Raw genomic sequence first — 18,552 nt, 5'->3', positions numbered from 1 at the left:
CCACAACCCCATCCCAAGATATCTTAGTTTTATTTCCTGGGTAATCCATGAGAAGAACTGTAAACAATCCCATTTAGATGGTCCCATATTATCTGGGATGCACTTTGCTAATCTGTTTTCGGTAAGCTCCTGGCCAACTTTGTGCAGTGTATAAAACCTAAACTCTTTCTAATTCTGGTCCATGGAGCCTTGCTGTTCTGTCTGGCCCCTGACCACTTCCATAGCGTCATCTCTAACCACTCTTGTCATCACAATAGCTCAGCCACACTAGCCTTCTGGTGGGACTTATTGATTTATGAGCTTGTTTCTCATCGTCTTGCCCTTGATAAATCAACTTTTGAGACTAAGAGGCCTCTGATATTTCAGGGTTTATTGAGCTATTACAGCAATTACAGATGCTAGGCAAAGGTGAAAGGATCAGTTCTGGGACAAATTTCCAAAGTCACCAGCAGCATAGCCAGATAAGTTGGAAAAATGGCCACTGAACCTAAGGGGCCAGGGTGCTGTATAATGAGTTGTAGGGAGAAGAAACAAATCGTTTATATTGGACGTCCTCTCGCTATAGATAAGAGAGGCAGGACACCTCCAGGTGAGCAAAGTCCTGGGATAGGCGGTTAGTCCATACATAAAAGTGTTTGCTGCTTCTTGCTTGGTTGGTTCTAAAAGAAGAATGCAATGTTGCCTTAGTGGCTAATCAGCAGCATACAGGAAAGGAATGCAAAGCTGTTTTTTCCTTTTTCTTTGTTGATGTAGCTGGAAACTGTTAAAATGAAATTCACTGATCTCTTGCCCCCCTCCATTCTTGGGCATGTAACTTAACTTAGGATATCTTAGAATATCACCCACCATCCTGTAAACTCCTTGAGGACAAAGACTGTCTCCCAGAAGCAGGCCCTGAGACAAGGATTGAAGTCAAGTAGTTTATGTAGGAAGTGATTCCAAGACATGCCTGCAGGGCATCGGACAAATGAGGAAGCAGACAATGAAGGGAAGGCAACCAAAGAACTGGAAGTGTTGTTGTTTTGGTACCAGGGATTGAATCCAGGGGCACTTAATCACTGAGTCAAATCCTCAGCCCTTTTTATTTTTATTTATTTATTTTTGTTTCATTTTTTTTAATTTGAGACAGGGTCTCACTAAGTTGTTTAGGGCCTCACTAAATTGCTGAAGCTGGTCTTGAACTTTCTATCCTCCTGCCTCAGCCTCCCAAGTCTCTGGGATCACAGGCATGTGCCACACCGCACATAGCAATCCAATAAAGTGTTTTTAAGTTATTCATCACTGTGGGCAATATTCCCACTGGGGAGTTTTGAGGCCAGCGGAGAACATACAAGTTGGCCCAATCTGAGGGGTGAGGGGAGAAAAGTATTTATCTACCAGCTCTCATCAGTCAGGGTTGAAGGCTGCTTTGGGGCAGGGTGAGGGTCTTAATTTAATGGCACCCGCAATCTGCCCTCCAGCAAAGCCATGTAGAATCTGGTGTTTGGAAGTTAGCCAGTGCACACTAGAACCGTAAGGCCTCAGGGCTATGGACAGGGAGATGACAGTGCCTGCCATAGGGACTGTCTTGTTCTTTGGGCCTTGTACAGAAGAAATGCTCTGTTAGATTGAAGGATGGAGGTTGGCATCTATTATGTTGGCGCAGCAAATCTGGGTCCCAAAATATCAAAATTCAAATGGACTTGGGGTCAAATGGTAGGACGAATCATTGTGATTAAGTTCTCTGACCACTCACATCAGCCCCGACCCTAGTCCCAGAATTCCTGAGGGCAGGGACTCATATCCATCAGTGCCTGGCACACTGTAGGGGCCTAACACTCAATAGACACTCAATTCCCACCCCTTTGTCCCAGTGTGGGCCCTAAAAGGTCAGTCACTTGCCAGAGTGGATACAGTGGAAAAGATGGGAAAGGACAAGTGATGGTGGATCTACCACAAAGGTAGTGTAGACTGGAAAATTGGCATGATCTACTAAAGCTGACCACATTTACCCCAACTTCATTCCTAGATATATTTCCAAGAGAAATCAGTGCATATGTCCATCAAAAGACGTGTACAAGAGGGTGAGGTGGCACATGCCTGTAACCCCAGCAGCTTGGGAGGCTGAGACAGGAGGATTGCAAGTTTGAGGCCAGCCTCAGCAATTTAATAAGGCCCTAAGACCCTGTCTCAAAATAAAAAAATAAAAAGGGCTGGGGATGTAGCTTGGTGGGAAAGCACTGCTAGGTTAAATCTGCAGTACTGAAAAAAAAAAAAGATGTGAGATCTATACAAGAATATTCACAGAGGGCTAGGGATATGGCTCAGTGGTAAAGCATTTGCCTAGCATGTGGAGGGTCCTGGGTTTGATCTCCAGCATCACAAAAAATTATTTAAAAAAAATGTTCAGAGGGCTGGGGATATAGCTCAGTTGGTAGTGTGCTCACCTTGTGAGCACAAGGCCCTGAGTTCAATTCCCAGCACCACACATAAAAAAATTTACCCTTTGGGGTTGGGGATTTAGCTCAGTAGCACAGCACTTGCCTAGCATGCACAAGGCCCTGAGTTCAGTCCCTGGCCCTGAAAAAAAAAAGTTCAGAAGCTGAGCATGGAGGCACATGCCTATAATCCCTGCAACTTGGGAGACAGAGGCAGAAGGATCACAAGTTTAAGACCAGCCTCTGCAACCTAGTGAGACCCTGATTCAAAATAAAAATAAATAAATAAAAGGGCCAAGGGTATAGCTCAAGTGGTAAAGCACTCCTGAGTTCAATCCCCAGTACCAGAAATAAAAAGAGATTGATGAGGCAGAGCCCGGGGAAATAGGAAGTGTTCATCCTTAGGGCTGTAAACTTGAGGGGAATGGATGGGTAGGGGATGTCACCTACATAGGACGTAAGTACCAAAAGTTTATCAAACACACACTAGGCCAATCACTGCTCTAAGCAGAACATACCTGAATCCTTGCCCTTCTGGAGTTTGCATGCTGGTGTGTGTGGGGGTGCATTCTCTGGGCCACAAACTGAGTAGCTAGGTCAGTATTCTTTCCAGTCTCAGCAAATACGGGTTGGAGGGTAGAGAGTGCTCCCTGTGGGGCCTATCCTTGTGTTGGGAGAGTGGCCCCAAAAGGAAGCACTCAGGGAATGATAGTCCTCACTTACAGGAAGGATCATGTGGATATGGTTCCTGCCTTAGCCACATACATGGGGACTAGGGCTCCTCCTAAGACTCACTCATCAGCCAGGGGCAGACCATTGCCTCTGGTGGTTGGTCCAGTGGTATTAATGCAAGGAGACAATGGAGACTGTCTATTCTGAGAGAGAAAGTGAGGGGAGGAAGATTTCTTGTTTGAGAAAAAGAATTGGGGCCAGGAAAGAAACACAGACACGTACACAGAGATGCAGGCTTATTTTGTTTTGTTTTGGTGTTGCTAGAGATGGAACCCAGGACCTCAAGTATGCTAGGCAAGTGCTGTACCACTGAACTATACCCTCAGCCCCGAGATGGTTTTTGAGTAAGAGACAACCCTGATTTGGAACAGAACGGAATAGAGAACTATCCAGACTGATCAAGATATAAGATACAGGAAGATGTCTCCAAACCCAGAGAGAAGCAGAGAAGTAGACAAAAACATCCTCAGTGACTGAAAAACCATTCTCTCATGCATCACCCTCAATCTTCAGTCATCCCAATCCATCTCTAAATGTAGGTCCCAGTGTGGTAGCTTATTTCTAAAGGTGGCTGCCATCAATATCTTCCTATGTGCTACATCCCTACCCAGAGAAGCCCTTAACAACCCCATAAGAACTCTAGGGTATTCTGTTGGAGAGAAGCCATGTGGAAGAAGACTGAAATGCCAGACATGGGGGAAGAAACCATCTTGGACTTCCAGCTCAATTGAGCTTCAGATGACTCTAGCTCCAGCCACTACCTAATTGAGATCCCCAAAAGAGCCACCTAGTTAAGCCCATGCAACCCAGAGATCATGAAAGATAATATTGTATTGTGATTTTAAGCCACTAAGCTTTAGGAGGTTTGTTACACAGTAACAGATAACCAATACCCAGGAAAGGCTGCAGTGACCCTTTTAAGGTTTATGACAATCCCACCTTCAAATCCCCTTCACAACAAAAACAATGGTAGCCAGTCAGATTTTCAGTCCCTTTAATTAGGCCCCCTGAAGAGTGGATAGAATGGCAGGTAGCAGGAAGGGAAGGTGGCTAATCTTGAGTCCCACTCAGCAACTGGTCAGTCCTCATCATCTGGCAGCTGGATTTTGCTGGGGTCGAAGCAGTTGGATTCCATGATGGGGAGGCCATTGGCCTCTCGGTATTTCACAAGCCTCTCAGCTTCCCGGCGGGCCCACTCCCGCATCCTGGAGGTAGAAGCAGTGGGTGGATGTGAGGAATCTCCACTACACACCAGTACCCTACCCCACCTCAGCACCCCATTTCCCAATGGTGCAGGGTCAGGATTTCCAGCAGAGACCCCTTCAACCTCTACCCCTTCCTCTGCCCCCTACCCAGCCCAGTCTCTCAAACGCCCCTTGCACCTGTAGTCAGGCAGATAAGCCACAAAGGTGGTGCCTAAGACCAGGACAATTGATACACCAAAGAAGAAGACGGCTCGCATGTTCCAGAGGTCCACAACAGGGTCCTTGTCGTAACCATGAAAATCTGGGTTCTGTAAAGGAGAGGTCAGTGAGGGCTTCCTGTTGCATCATAAAGCTGTATGCTGGTCCTGTATAACCTGGTCTCCAATCTTCCCTCAGACCCACCTCCTCCCTCACTAAATTGCCTTTCTCTTCTTAGGACACGTTAATTTCCTTCCCATCACAGAGCCTTTGCACTTGATGTTCCCTCTGCCTAGAAAGCCTTTCTCCCAGATCTAATTATAGCTGGATCCACCTCCATCTCTTCATTCAAGATTTTGACTTAATTGTCAAATGAAGAGTTGGCTCCTTCAATTCCTTTAGGAGGCATCCCCTAGTCACTTTGTTAACAGACAACCCAAGAACCACAGCAAACTGCTATTTTTATAGGTAAAAAATGGCTGAATACTGGCAACTTCCTATGGTTCAACCTAATAAAATAGCACCCTGCCTCCAAGTTACTCTCCATGTACTTATCTGTCCTATAGCATCCTATATATCCAATATCTTCAACCAGAGGTTAGTGCTGATTAAATACTTATTATGTGCCAGGTCTTTTCAAATATGCAAACCTCACAACATCTTAGAGGTGGGAAGTGGCAATAATAAACACCTTCTAATGTTGAGTACTTTCAAAAGTGCCAGTTCCTCTTCTGGCGATTTTTGAGTCATTTAATTATATGAGAACAGATTTTATTTTTTAGGTGTACTATTATTTTCCTCATTCTACAAAGAAATTAAGGCATCAATTAAGCTACTTGCCCAAGGCCACACAGATAACTGTTAGTGCTTGGATTCTAACTTGGGCTGACTCCAGAGCCTCTGCTATTGACATGGTACAGGAGACCTGGTAGTTCTAAGTTCAAATACCATATTCATTTATGTGGGCTTGGGCAAAAAACTTCGCATCTCTGTGCTTCAGTTTCTTCATATGTAGACGAGAAAAACCTTAAAATCGGATTGTTTTGCAGACTAAATTAGTTAATGTATATAGTGTTTAAAACAGGGACTGACACCAAGCAAGTGCCCTGTCAATGTTTAGTATTAGCGGGATTCTATTTCTTCTAATGTGTTTTGAGCGTTGCGCACTTCAGGTTTGATTTCTGTCTCCAAAATAAGGCCAATACAGTCTCTGGCCCTGGACCGAAGATATCAGGGCACAAAGGACAAAAACAAGCAAGACAAAATTCCCAAGTCTTCAAAGATTTTGCCGGCTGCGCAATTCTCAGCATCCAAGAACGTCCTCTACAACTCCCGGTCCTCGGATCCCTGATTGACCCCTCCGGCGTCCCGTTCCCCCTCCCACTCACCTTCTCATAGAGGTTTTCGTCCTCGGGTTCTGGGTCCTCCTGCCAGCGCATGGTCGGTTCTGGCGGCCGCTTTCCCGCCACAGCAGACGGAGCGACCACAGCCCTTGAGGAGCTGGACTCCCAGCGAACGCGGGCAGCGGGGAGCCCTCGTGTCGCTGCTGCCGCCAAAAGGCGGCGAGCGCACAAACCTAACAGTTCGGTCGCCATGACAGATTGTGCTCCAGGGCCTCGGGGGGGGGGGGGGGGCGGAGACGGAAATGGAACTGTGCGCAGCTGCAGTTGACCCAAGCGCGACCATTGTCGCTCCGCCCCCGCCTCACTAAATAGATCCCGGGTTCAAGTTTGTGTTCAAATGAGGAGGGGCGTTGAGAAGTCCTCCTTTCCCTCCTATGTCATGGTCTCATGGGACCAGCCAGTCTCTTATCCTCTTGGTTAGGCTGAGAAATTTCGTCTTGATAAGAAGAAAGCGGTGACATTTGGCAGGCCCCGTAGGGAAAGAGGTGGAGCTTCCGCTTCGCTTTCAACTTCAAAGGAAGCCACGCTTCTAAAAAGCGGGCCTTGCGGGATTGGCCAATAGCTACTCTTTTTCTGGACTTGCGGGGCGTTTTCACGGGGAGTGGGGCGGTGGCATACGCTTGCCAATCAGAAGCGGCCAGGGCCGGCCGACGGCGGGCGGCAACCAATAGACGAAGCCGGCCAGAGCGCGCTCCCTTAGTAGGTGGATGGTGGTCGAAGCGCCGGCTCCCTTCTCCTCGTCGCCATTTTGTGCTGGTGATTGCGGCCGGCTGGGAGTAGGCGGCAGTGAGTTTCTCTGGGAGGGCAGCGCGCTTGGCGCTTCTCCCCTCCCCCCATCCTCCCTTCTGCCTCCAGCCTTGGACTTGATTGTTGAGCGCTCCGGCCTTGGCTGAACTGGGAGAGTTGGAGGAGGTGGCGGCGGGCCGAGGTGATGCCTGGGAGCCCTCCTTTGACAGCCCGGGCCGAGAAGGTGAGCGTCGACGCTGGTCGTGGGGGCGGAGGTAAGGGGTCCGGAGCCTGTGGGGGGTTGCTTAGAAGAGGCGCGAGGGCAGACTGCGGGTTCGGGTTACGCGTGGAGCCGAGGGATGTGTGTCTGGCCTGAACCGGAGAGGGGGTGTCTTTTTTTTTTTTTTTTCGTGTTAGAGCAAAAGCGCGTGCGCGATTAGGACACGGGACGGGTGCACGCGGGTTGGGGGAAGGGAGGGACGGATGGGAGTGGGCTACAGGGCCTTAGTGCGTTTGCCGTCCCGAACTTTATCCATGGAAAGGCTCGTGTCTGCGACTTTGGTTTTTATCCATAGGGGAGGAGGTGTGCTGACTGACCTGTGTTACTTTGCTACTTATCTATCCACGGGGAAATGTCCGGTGGCTCTGGTCCTTATTCGTGGGGGAGGGGGAGGGTGCGAGTGCTGAGAAAAAATATGACTCTGGTCTTTATTTTTGGGACGTGTATCGTGACTCTGGTTGTTATTCTTCGGGGGGCTGTCTTGTTACTTGCTCATACCCATTTGGTAACTGCGGAGCGACTGTCAGGGAATGTGTGACTTTTGCCCCTTTTCTTGGGGAGTTCGTTTCTGTGTCATGGACGCTCATGGTTTGAAAAGGGGCTCAGTGTGTTGGTTAGACTCTAAATGTGGGACCCCTCTGTGATTCGGTCCGTAGTTATTTGGGGTTCGCGTCTGTAACTTTGGCTTCTATCTGTGTGGATGCCAGAGTCTATTGAAGGTTTTCTCAGCCACTGGGGCCTGCTTGGAATTCTCACTTTTACCCACCTGGAAGCAGGTAACTGGTTCCCCCTGGCTTGAGGAGGAAGAGAAAATTAGTATGTGTACAAGGAGGAAAGGTGTGGTGGCAACCTAATGTTGGGCAGGTGCTGTAACCGCCTGGCTTCACCTGATTCCTGTTCAGAGGGTGGGGCATGAAGATTCTGTGATACATTCTGACCCCTAGCAGGGTCACGTGGCTCTCAAGACTCCCTAATTCTCATGGCAGCCCTGAAAGTTGGATGAAGTGGCTGCTTCTGCATACTAGCAGAAGAGCATAGTGTTTTGGAACAGCTCAGAAAGGGCCTCTTTTGCCTTGGAAAACTTGGCCTCAGAGCCCTGGGGAGAGAGCCACCATGGGACCCGGTTGCTCATCAGAGTTGGGCTAGTTGCTGTGTGAGGGCCAGGGCTGTGTTTGGCCAGGAGCCCAGGGAGGTGGTGGCTGTCTCTTCTCACACTCCCCCAAAAGCCTTTTGTGGTCTGGCTTGTTGGGGGCAGCCAGCATTTTGTGGAGAGGACGAAATGGTACCTTGGGCAGGTGGAAGGTGCCTGGTGGGGCCCTGAGATTTCCATTGTTGTGAAGTCTCATCTTGTCTGAGGTACCTAATCTCGGGCAAATCGTTCAGCACTGGGAGCTCCCCTGGGGCAAGTAGCCCCAGGCTTGAAATTGCCTTTCCAATTTCAAAAAGCCCTGATTCACAGAGACTCTGCAGAATGCTCTCTGATGAAGGCTTTGCTGTTTTCTCGGACAGTGGGCTCAAGTCTCATGTTTGTGAGAAAAGGAAGATGTAAGGGGCCTGCTTTCCTGCTCTGATGCACAGGAATACTAGGAGGTTAAAAACAATGTCCCTGGGCTAAGGGACAGCAGAGAGTGTTGACAATGAGGGTCTCTCCAAGAGACCCTCTCTGCCCCCAACTGCCTTGATCCCTTTTTTCCTTCCCTTCTCCCCAGAGTCCCTGCAAGAGGCATCACCCAGGCTGGCAGATCATGGTGGCAGCAGCGGGGGTGGCTGGGAAGTGAAACGGAGCCAGCGGCTGAGGAGGGGCCCCAGCAGCCCCCGCAGGCCCTATCAAGACATGGAGTATGAAAGACGGTGAGTTTACTCCCGCCCCTCCCAAGCAGCCCAGGCTTGTTCCCTTGTGAGAACTGATCCAGGAGGATGCTAGGAAAGGACTTCTGGGCAGAGCAAACACACGGTGGATGCTTGGTTTCTTTTGGGCACACATGTATTTGACATCTGTTGTGTGCCAGGACCTGTGGTAGGCTCTGGGAGTGCAGCGATGAATGAGACTTAAGATTGTAGGTCTCCCTTTTTGAGATCTTCTTGGTACTTAGGGTTTCATGAGGGAGACCACACAGTTTACAGGTGATTACAAAAACAGCTTGATGAACGAGTACCATGGTTGGATGTGAGAGTGGGAAGAGATCAAGAGAAAGGGAGGAATGAAGACTGAGGCCCATGTTTCCAACTTGGGGGACCCAGATAGGTATGTGGTGCCATTCACCAAGTTGAAGGCAGCCATCACAGGAAGAAGAGAGGGAAGCGGAAAGGGAGAGGTCAGGACAATAACCTGAGTTTGAGGGATCAGTGCAAGTGGCACTCTCAGGAGTTTGCCCAGAACAAGTTTGGGGCAAGCCAGATAGTAGTGGAGAGGCTCCAGGAATGGGTGGGTTGCAGTTGGCAGGATGCTTGTCTTAGGATACTTACATACAATTTTATTTTTCAACTCTGATACAAACAATACCCGTTGGTATTACACTGGGTAAATACACAGTTCCTGGGTAAATGTTCATGATCTCTTGCCATCCTAGTGGATCACCATCCCAGGTGATCCTGAGGCAGGTAATCTGTCCAGGACATTTTAAGTTTACCTAGGAAAGCAGACCTAACTCTCCCAGAAAGCTTCTCTTGAGAGTCAATGGATGTATAAAACGTCAGTGAGAAAATAGTTTTTGAAATTTCTTACAGAAGGTTTCTCCTGATCTGGGGAATTAACTCAGTGGCAGAGCACTTGCTTAGCGTGTGATAAGCCCTGGGTTCAATCCCCAGTACTACCAAAAAAAAAAAAAAAAAGGAAGGGGGGAGGATTTCCCTTACCACTACCTCTTTTTTAAATGTAGAATTATAGTACTTTGTTTTTTGAGAGGTGAACCCAAATTTGAGATAGTATTGACTAGTGTGATTCAGTCTTGACTTTCTTTAAATATGTCTTTTGAAAGGCATTTGATTTTGTACTGTAGTCACTAAAAGTGCTCCGTGGCTGTTTGAGTTTGAGTAGGTGACATAATTACTTTAGACTTTATTACCAAGTAAAGCCACTGGCTTTCTTTTGGCTTTTCAAGGACCTGAATTGCAGAGGTTTAAGTTAATCACACTTTGCAGTTCAAGGTAGGTTTCTATCATAGGCCAGTCAGTAGAAGCCCTCCTCTTGCCATGTTTATTTTTTCGTTTGTATTCCCAATTCCCACCTCTGTGGGCAGCTGCTCTGTTTTGCTTGATGTGTATCCTTCTAAAATAGGTAGTGTTGTTTCAAGTGTCTGTTTTCAATTTACACAAACTGCATAGTGCTACAGTCTTATTCTGTTTCTTGAACTTCGTATTACTCAGCACTGTATTTTTAAGCTCTGTCTGGATTGCCATGTGTATATTAGTGCTTTGCCTCTAATTGCTGCCAAAGGCACCATGGGGTGTGCCAGCTACATTTTACTTAACGATTCCCCCAAGGATGGTTACCTGTTCTTAATTTTGATGTGCTAAAATCAGTAATTTTTTGCCTTTTAATTTGTGCTTTCAGAATCTTCTTTTTTTCTACCCCAGGTCACAAAGATTCTTTTACTCTAGTTTTACCTTTTGCATTTAAGTCTTTAAAATCTATTTTTGAATATGGCATAAGGTGGGTTCTGATTTTATTTTCCTTCATATAGTGGGCAGTGCCCAGTACCATCTCCTAAATAGTCCATTCTTCATTGATTTGTAGTACCTCATCTGATTTCATGTTTCCTTATGTACATGGATCCATCTCCAGTGATCCAGTTTGTTCCATTGGTCTACTTGGTTTTTCTTGTGCCAGAACTTTACTGTTTTCTTTATTATGCTTCTATAGAATGCATGAATAACTCCCTATTTGCTCTTATTTTTTAAAGTTGATTTAGGTGGGGCATGGCCTGCAATCCCAGTGACTCAGGAGGCTAAGGCAGGAAGATCACAGGTTCAAGGCCAATCTCAGCAATTCAACAAGGCCCTAAGCAATTTAGCGAGACCCTGTCTCAAAATAAAATGACTGAGGATGTAGCTTAGTGGTAGAGCATGTGTTTAACATTCATGAGACCCTAGGTTCAATCCCCAATACCACAGTAGAAATTCATAAAGGGATAATGGGAACTTGGCAGCTTCTGTGGGCCCTTCCCATGCCAGCTGTCTACTTCCTTAGTTTGTGCACCAACTAGATCCTAAGTCAGTTGATGTGATAATGAAAAGGAGGATGCTTGTGCCACAGATCCAGAGAATTCTGGAAGCTTTCATGCTGCAATTGTTACAGGACATCAGCAGGATCCAGCTACACTCACTTTCATCTTTCACCTACATTAATGCATTGACCAGTGCAATCTCAGTTAAAATTCTTGTTGAGTTTGTTGTTTTTTAAATTTTTTCTGCAGTACTAGAGGTTCAGCTCAGGGGCACTCTACCACAGAGTTACATCCCAGCCTTTTTTATTTTTTTATCATGTATTTTGAGACAGGGACTCATTAAATTGCTGAGGCTGGCCTCGAAACTTGGAATCCTCCTGCCTCAGCCTCCTGAGTATGGGATTATGGCATGTGCCTCCATGCCTGGCATCAATATCAGAAAATTTAATAATGATATAATACTTTCATCTTCTATAAAGCCCATATTCAGATGTCATTAGTTTTCTCAATAATGTTCTTTATAGCTGGTTTCCCCCAATCCAGGATCCAATCCAAGATCACACATTGCATTAAACTCCTTTGTATTTTTAGGCTCATTTTATCTAGAACAGTTATTTGGTCTTCGTCTTTTATGACCTTGGCATGTTTTAAGGTCAGATGTTTTGTAAATTTTCTTAGATTTAGTTTTGGGAATACTTAGGAAATTTGGGCAGAAAATTTAAGTGATCTGTGTATATTTTTAAACTAGATTTGATTTGCAGTTGTAATATTTAGAATATTTGCATTCATGTTTTCAGTGGTCCTCTGATTTTCTTTTCTCTATCTGGCATTGGAATCAAGGTAGCCTCATGACATGAATTAAGTAGCCTTTTCTCTTTTTATTGGAGAAACTTGTACAAAATTTTACTTTTAAAACACGATAGTTTTTTTTTTTTTTTTTTTTTTTTTGCTTGTATTCTTTTTTTTTTTAATTGTAAACAAATGGGATACATGCTGTTTCTCTGTACATGGCATAAAGGCATACCATTTGTGTAATCATAAATTTACATAGAGTAATGTTGTTTGATTCATTCTGTTATTTTTTCCCTTCCTCCCACCCCTCTTGTCTCAAAATTTATAAAGCAAAGGACAGAAGGGGCAAATCATCTGGACCTGAATTTTTGTTTGTTCAATTTTGCTGTGCTGGAAATTGAACCCAGAGCCTTGTGCATGCTAGGCAAGTGCTCTACCACTAAACACCCCCAGCCCGGGACCTGGGTAACTGATTCATTTTGTCTCTTTCTTCTGCCAATTTTGGTATTACATGTTCTCTAGAAATATACTCATTTTGTGGAGGTCCCCATGTTTTGTGATTCAGTCTAGCTTCCTACAATTGTATTATAAAATGAGTCTGCCTTTGGAAGGTTTTTATACAAAATGCTCTATGGCCAAGTATCACTATCCAAATATGTGTTCTTTTTTAGATAGCAAGAATTTAATACCTAAATTTATTCAGTTTGGATCCTGGGTGTCACAGGGTTCAGGATTTAATCCAGTAATTTAGGGGGCTGGGGGCATAGCTTAGTGGTAGAATGTTTGCCTAGCATGTCCCTAGGTTTGATCCCCTGCATTGCCCCCATAAGAAATAAGTATGTAAATGAAAATTAAAATTTATTTGTATCAATTTAGTTCTTAAATTCCAATAAGAGTTCAAATAGCAGGGGATATCTATAGTAAACAAACATGGAAAGAACATTATTTCTACAACCTTAAAAGTATTCCTGCTATTGACAGGTGATGCTTTTTGCATTGCTGGGGATCAAACCCAGGGATGCTCCATCTCTGAGCTACATACCCAGCTCCTTTTATTTTTTAGTTTGAGACAGGGTCTCACTAAATTGTTGAAGCTGACCTTTAACTTGTGATCCTCCTGCCTCAGCCTCCTGAGTAGCTAGAAATAGCTGGGATGATAGGCATGTATCACCACTCCTGGCTTGATAGTGACTTCTTATCTAGGCTTTTATTATAAAGAAACAGTTGAGGTCCCAAGCCAAGCTCATAAGGACAGGGGCTTCATTTTTTCATAGCAGAATCTACAGCACCTAGAATGGTACCCAACTAATAACAAGTGTTATGATAATTGTTGAATGAACACTTATTAAAAAAAAAATAGAAAACAACAGAAATGTCTGGAAACTCTTCTTCCATACTAGGAATTGAACTCAGGGATTCATGGATGGTAGGCAAGTGCCCTACCACTGAGCTGCATCCTTAGCCCTTCAATATTTTTATATGAAATTTCAAGCATATAGCAAAGACTTTTACAGTAGATTGCTGTCTACTCATCCACTAGATTCTACCATTTCACTGTACTTGTTTTATCACGTTTATTTTAAGTGTATGGTATTATTTACTCTTTAGATATTTTTAATTTTTACAAGGCCAGGTTTATCCATTTTCTTTTATGATTTCTGGGTTTTGTCTTGCTGAGGAAGGCCTTCCCCGTTCTTTATTTTTTTATAACTTTATTTTTATGTGGTGCTGAGGATCAAAGCCAGTGCCTCACAGGTGCCAGGCACGCACTCAACCACTGAGCCATAACCCCAGCCTGCCTTCCCCCTTCTTGAAATTAATATGTTTTGTTGTTAGATTTCCTAATACTTTTTATGTTTTCTGTTTGGGGATTTAAAATTTTAAATCTATCTGGAATTTATTTGGGATAAGAAGTGAGGTAGGCTGAGGTTGTGGCTCAGTGGTAGAGCACTTGCCTAGCAAGTGTGAGGCATTGGATTTGATCCTCAGTGCCACATAAAAAAATAAATAAAATAAAGGTATTGTGTCCATATACACAATAAAAAAATATTTTTAAAGAAGAACTGATGTAGAGGCTAAGCACAGTGTGCATGCCTGTAATCCCAGCTACTTGGGAGGCTGAGGCAGGAGAATCAAAAGTTTGAGGCCAGAAGTAAGGCAAATACACAACTTTCCTTTCGGGGGTCGGGGGCAAGCACATTTTTTTCTATAAAGGGTCAGTTAGTGAATATTTTTAGCATTGCAGACAGTATGATCTCTATTGCAAGTGTAAGTAGTCATAGACCACATTGAAATGAATGGGTATAGCTGTATTCCAATAAAACTTTATTTAATTCCAATAAAACTTTATTTAAAGTGACTGGATTTGGCTCATTGACTATAATTTTCTGTTCCCTAGGCCAGATAGTTATCACCACTCTTATTTACTGACTAATCCATTTTTGCCTTGTTAATTTCAGATATAACCTGTGGATTGTACTAAATTTCCATGTGCATTTTTATGTGCTGTGGACTCTTGATTTTGCCGATGTGTGTGCATGTGTTTTGTTTTGTGTTGTTTTGTTTTGGTACTGGGGAATTGAACCCGGGGGCGCTTAACCACTAAGCCATATCCCCAGCCCTTTTTTTTATATTTCATCCTCCTGCTTCAGCCTCCCCAGCCACTGGGATTATAGGTGTGTGCTACTAGTACACCTGGCTCATATTTTAATTGATCTACTTTTATAATATGTTCTAATATTTGGTAGAACTCCTTTTTTTTACTCTTTTTAATGTTTTTATTTTACTCTTTAATGTTTTTATTACTGCATTATAGTTATACATACTAGTGAGGTTCATTTTGACATAATCATAAATGTTTATAATAGTTTGCTCATTTTTAATGCCTAGTATTTCCCCTCCCTCTGGTCCCCTTTCTCTGCAGTACTGGTTTTCTTTCCATGTATTTGTTGTTGTTTTAATTGGTACATTATAGTTACACATAAAAGTGGAATTCATTGTGAGGGTCTCACCCATGCACATAGCATAGTTTGGTGTAGTCTTTGTGGGGTTTTTATTGTTTTTGGGTTTTTTTGAAACAGAATTTTCCTGACTTTGTGAAATTGTTCCTTTTTAAATTTTATTTTGAGGCAGGGGCTCCCTGAATTGCCCAGGCTAGCTTTGAACTTGGATTCCTCCTTCCTCAGCCTTCCAAGTTTCTAGGACTACAAATGCATACCACTGTGCCTGCCTCCTTTGCTATTTTAAACAGTGCTGTGATGAATAGTGTTTTCATGCACATGCAAGTATATCTGTATTTTAAACTCCCAGAAGTAGAAACATGTCAGAGGATCAAGAGTTTTTTTTGTTTGTTTGTTTGTTTTAGTTTTTCTGGCTATTACCACATTTTCCTCCTTAGGAATTATTCTGTTTTTACCTCTACCAGCTGTATTATTGAGAGCTTATTTCCTGTACAGCCTTGCCAATAGTTCATTGTCAGACATTTGGACTTTTAGACATCTGTTGGGTTAAAAAGGTTCTGTCATTAATCTTCCTTACAAAAAAAATCCCAAATATTATATGTAGATACTCCCCCACTGCTACCCTGCTCCAGGAGGCAGAGTGTAATCCCCTTCTTGAGCATGGGTTGGTTTTAGTAACATGATTCTAAAGAGTAGAGTATGGAAAGGGGAAAACAAGAATTTTACTGGGGAGAAACCTGGCAGACATCTGCCTTAACCAGATGACCAAGGTCTACATCAAAAGGATAAATCAGCGGGCTGGGGTTATATAGCTCAGTTGGTAGAGTGCTTCCTTCACAAGCACAAGGCCCTGAGTTCAAATCCCCAGCACTGGGGGGAAAAAAAAGATGAATCATATGTTGGGCACGGTAGCGCACACCTGTAATCCTAGCAGCTCAGGAGGCTGAGGCAGGAGGATCACGAGTTCAAAGCCAGCCTCAGCAACGGCGAGGCACTAAGCAACTCAGTGAGATCCTGTCTCTGAATAAAATACAAAATAGGGCTGGGGATGTGACTCAGTGGTGGAATGACCCAGAGTTCAATCCCCAGTACCCCCTCAAAAAAAATAAATAAATCATGTTTGATATGTACACCCTGTTATGATCTGATCAAAAGGGCATATTTCTTTTATTGTAAGCTTCTCAAAACCCAAACTAAACCTGTAATCTCAACTTTAATCAGGAGAACACATCAGACAAAACCAAGTTAGGGACATTCCACAAAATACCTGACCAATACTCTTCAAAACTCTTACAGTCATTAAAAAAACACACACCAAAAAAACTACAATTGGGACTGGGGTTGTAGCACAGTGGTGGAGTGCTTACTTGGCTTGTGTGGAGCACTGGATTCAAGACTCAGCATCACTAAATAAATAAATAGATGGATGGATGGATGAATGAATAAATAAATAAATAGTCCATTGACAACTAAAAAAATTTTTAAACAAACACAGTAAAAAGCTGGGCATGGTGTTGTGTGCCTGTAATCCCAACAAGTTGGGAGGCTGAGGCAGGAGAGTGGCAAGTTTGAGGCCGACCTCAGCAACTTAGTAAGACCCTGTCTCAAAATTAAAAGGACTGAAGTATATCTCTGTGGTAAAGTACCCTCAATCCTCAGTACTGCTAAATAAATAAAAATGAATGAGTAACAATAAAAGACTTCCACAGAGAGAGGAGACTAAGAGGATGTGTTGACTGAATGCAAGATAGCATCCTGGATTAGATTGTGGAACAGAAAAAGGGACATGTGAGAAAATGGATAGGATCTTAAAGTCTATAGTTAATTTCTTAGTTTTGACATGTCTTATGGTTCTCTGAATATTAGGGAAAACTGGGTGAATGGTATACTATTGTCTTTGAAATTTTCTGTAAATCGGATTATTTCAAAATAATGTTTGACTTCATCATGATTAGAAACTTTTGTACATCAAAGGGCACCATCAAGAGAATGAAAAGACAACCCACGTATATTTGGTAAGGAATCAGCATCCAGAATACAGTATGAACTCTTAGAGCAACAAAACACAGTGGCTTGGGAGAATGAGGCAGGAGGATTGCAAGTTCAAAGCCAGCCTCAGCAACTTAGCAAGACCCTGTTTCAAAATTAAAAAATGAGCATCCTGCGTTCATTCCCCAGTACAAAAAAGGGGGTGGGGTGGGGGCAGGGACTAAGGTTGTGTAGCTCAATGGTATAGGAACTGGTCTGGTACAGCATTGCTTAGGATGCTCAAGGCCCTGGGTTCAGTCCTTAGGACCAAAAAAGAAAAAGAAAAAAGAACAAAATGATTGCTAGGTACAATAGCGCACACTTATAATCCCAGCAAATTAGGAGGCTAATATGAGAGGACTATAAGTTTGAGGCCATCCTCAGCAACTTAGACTGTCTCAAAATTTTAAAAAGGGCTAGGAGACAGCTCAGTGGTAAAACACTCCTGGTTTCAATCCCCAGTACCAAAAAAAGAAAAAGAAAAAAAATTATTGTTTTGTTTTCATTTCTTCCATTTAAATATTTAATCCATTTCAAATGTATCTTGGTGTATATGTGAAATATAGTGCACGTGTTTAGGTATTTAACCTTTTTGATGCAATTGTAGTTGGTATTTTCCTATTTTCTAAACAGTGGTTATTTGAGTACAGAGAAGGTACTTATTTCTACATACTAACTTTGTATCCAGCGTCCTTACCTACTATTTTGTGGTGCTGGGGACTGAACCTAGAGCATGCTAGGCAAGTCCATCTGTAGCTCCTAATACATCGTTTGAACTACACCTGTAGCTACTGATAATATTGTTTGTAATCATTTTTCAATTGATTCTCTTAGGCTGACCCTCATAGCAGCTACAAATAATGGCAATTTACCTTCTCTTTTCCAGCTTTTTACGCCTTTTTCTTCCTTCCCTTATTTAATTACTTTAGTTAGTATCTTTAGAATAATGTTAAGAGTGGTGTCAATGATGGACATTCTAGTATTGTTTCTAACCAGATTTCGAATTCTGTTGCATTCTTCTTTGAGGTCTGATTTTTCTTGATTGCTCATATTTTCTTTCTTAAATGAATGTGTATTAGTTGCTTTTTTAGCCATGATTTTATTCAAAAAATAATTGTCGGTTCCTACTGAGTTAGGTACTATGCTAAACTTTTGGGAATATGGTAATAAGCCTGTGGGTGTGGTTCCCTCATTTCCTGGAATTTGCTGTCTAGTCAGGTTTTGTGAGAGAGAGAGAGAGTGTGTGTGTGTGTGTGTGTGTGTGTTTGTTTTGGTACTGGGGATTGAACGCAGGGGTGCTGAACCACTGAGCCACATTCCCGGTCCTTTTTATAGTTTATTTTGAGAAAGTGTTTTGCTAAGTTGCTAAGGCTGATTTTGAATGATCCTCTTGCCTCAGCCTCCCAAGTTGCTGGGATAACAGACATTCACCACCACACCCAGCTAGTCAGGTTTTTATTTTTGTTTTTATTTTGTACCAGGGATTGAACCCAGAGGTACTTAACCACCGAGCCACATCCCTAGACCTTTTTATTTTTATTTTTATTTTGAGACAGCATCTCACTAAGTGGCTTAGGACCTCAGCCTCTCAATCTGCTGGGATTACAGGCTTGCACCACCATGCCCAGCTCAGTGTTTTGTTTTC

General features: G+C 43.5%; 2 protein-coding genes across 7 annotated transcripts in view; one reads left to right on the top strand and one right to left on the bottom strand.

The window, feature by feature from the left end:
- Window positions 1-4,126: 4,126 nt before the first annotated feature.
- NDUFB11 (NADH:ubiquinone oxidoreductase subunit B11) lies at window positions 4,127-6,428 on the bottom strand. Its single transcript, XM_079123556.1, has 3 exons — window positions 5,941-6,428; window positions 4,532-4,662; window positions 4,127-4,354 (listed from the first exon to the last, which is right to left on the bottom strand). The coding sequence occupies exons 1-3, from the start codon at window positions 6,145-6,147 to the stop codon at window positions 4,228-4,230; spliced, it is 465 nt and encodes a 154-aa protein (XP_078979682.1). The 5' UTR covers window positions 6,148-6,428; the 3' UTR covers window positions 4,127-4,227.
- A 278-nt stretch (window positions 6,429-6,706) lies between these two features.
- Window positions 6,707-18,552, top strand: part of RBM10 (RNA binding motif protein 10) — a 28,335-nt gene continuing 16,489 nt past the window's right edge. For 4 of the 6 annotated variants that reach the window (XM_079123492.1, XM_079123491.1, XM_079123488.1 and 1 more), the window contains exons 1-2: window positions 6,872-6,956; window positions 8,671-8,812. In XM_079123492.1, coding sequence (XP_078979618.1) covers window positions 6,887-6,956; window positions 8,671-8,812 — 212 coding nt within the window. In that variant the 5' untranslated portion in view covers window positions 6,872-6,886. Of the gene's footprint in view, window positions 6,957-8,670; window positions 8,813-18,552 lie in introns of all 6 variants that reach the window. The other 2 variants (XM_079123493.1, XM_079123490.1) reach the window with 2 other exon arrangements.

This window comes from Sciurus vulgaris, assembly GCF_902686455.1.
Source record: "Sciurus vulgaris genome assembly, chromosome: X".
In the NCBI taxonomy this organism is placed as follows: Eukaryota; Metazoa; Chordata; class Mammalia; order Rodentia; family Sciuridae; genus Sciurus; species Sciurus vulgaris.
This window is presented reverse-complemented; position numbering and strand designations above follow the sequence as displayed.

Excerpts from the sequence above, each read along its gene's own strand:
- NDUFB11 (XM_079123556.1), bottom strand. The coding sequence starts at position 6,147 with ATGGCGACCGAACTGTTAGGTTTGTGCGCTCGCCGCCTTTTGGCGGCA. Across the intron at positions 4,663-5,940 it reads ACGAAAACCTCTATGAGAAG|AACCCAGATTTTCATGGTTA; the intron begins GTGAGTGGGAGG and ends TCTCCTTTACAG. Across the intron at positions 4,355-4,531 it reads GCTTATCTGCCTGACTACAG|GATGCGGGAGTGGGCCCGCC; the intron begins GTGCAAGGGGCG and ends TTCTACCTCCAG.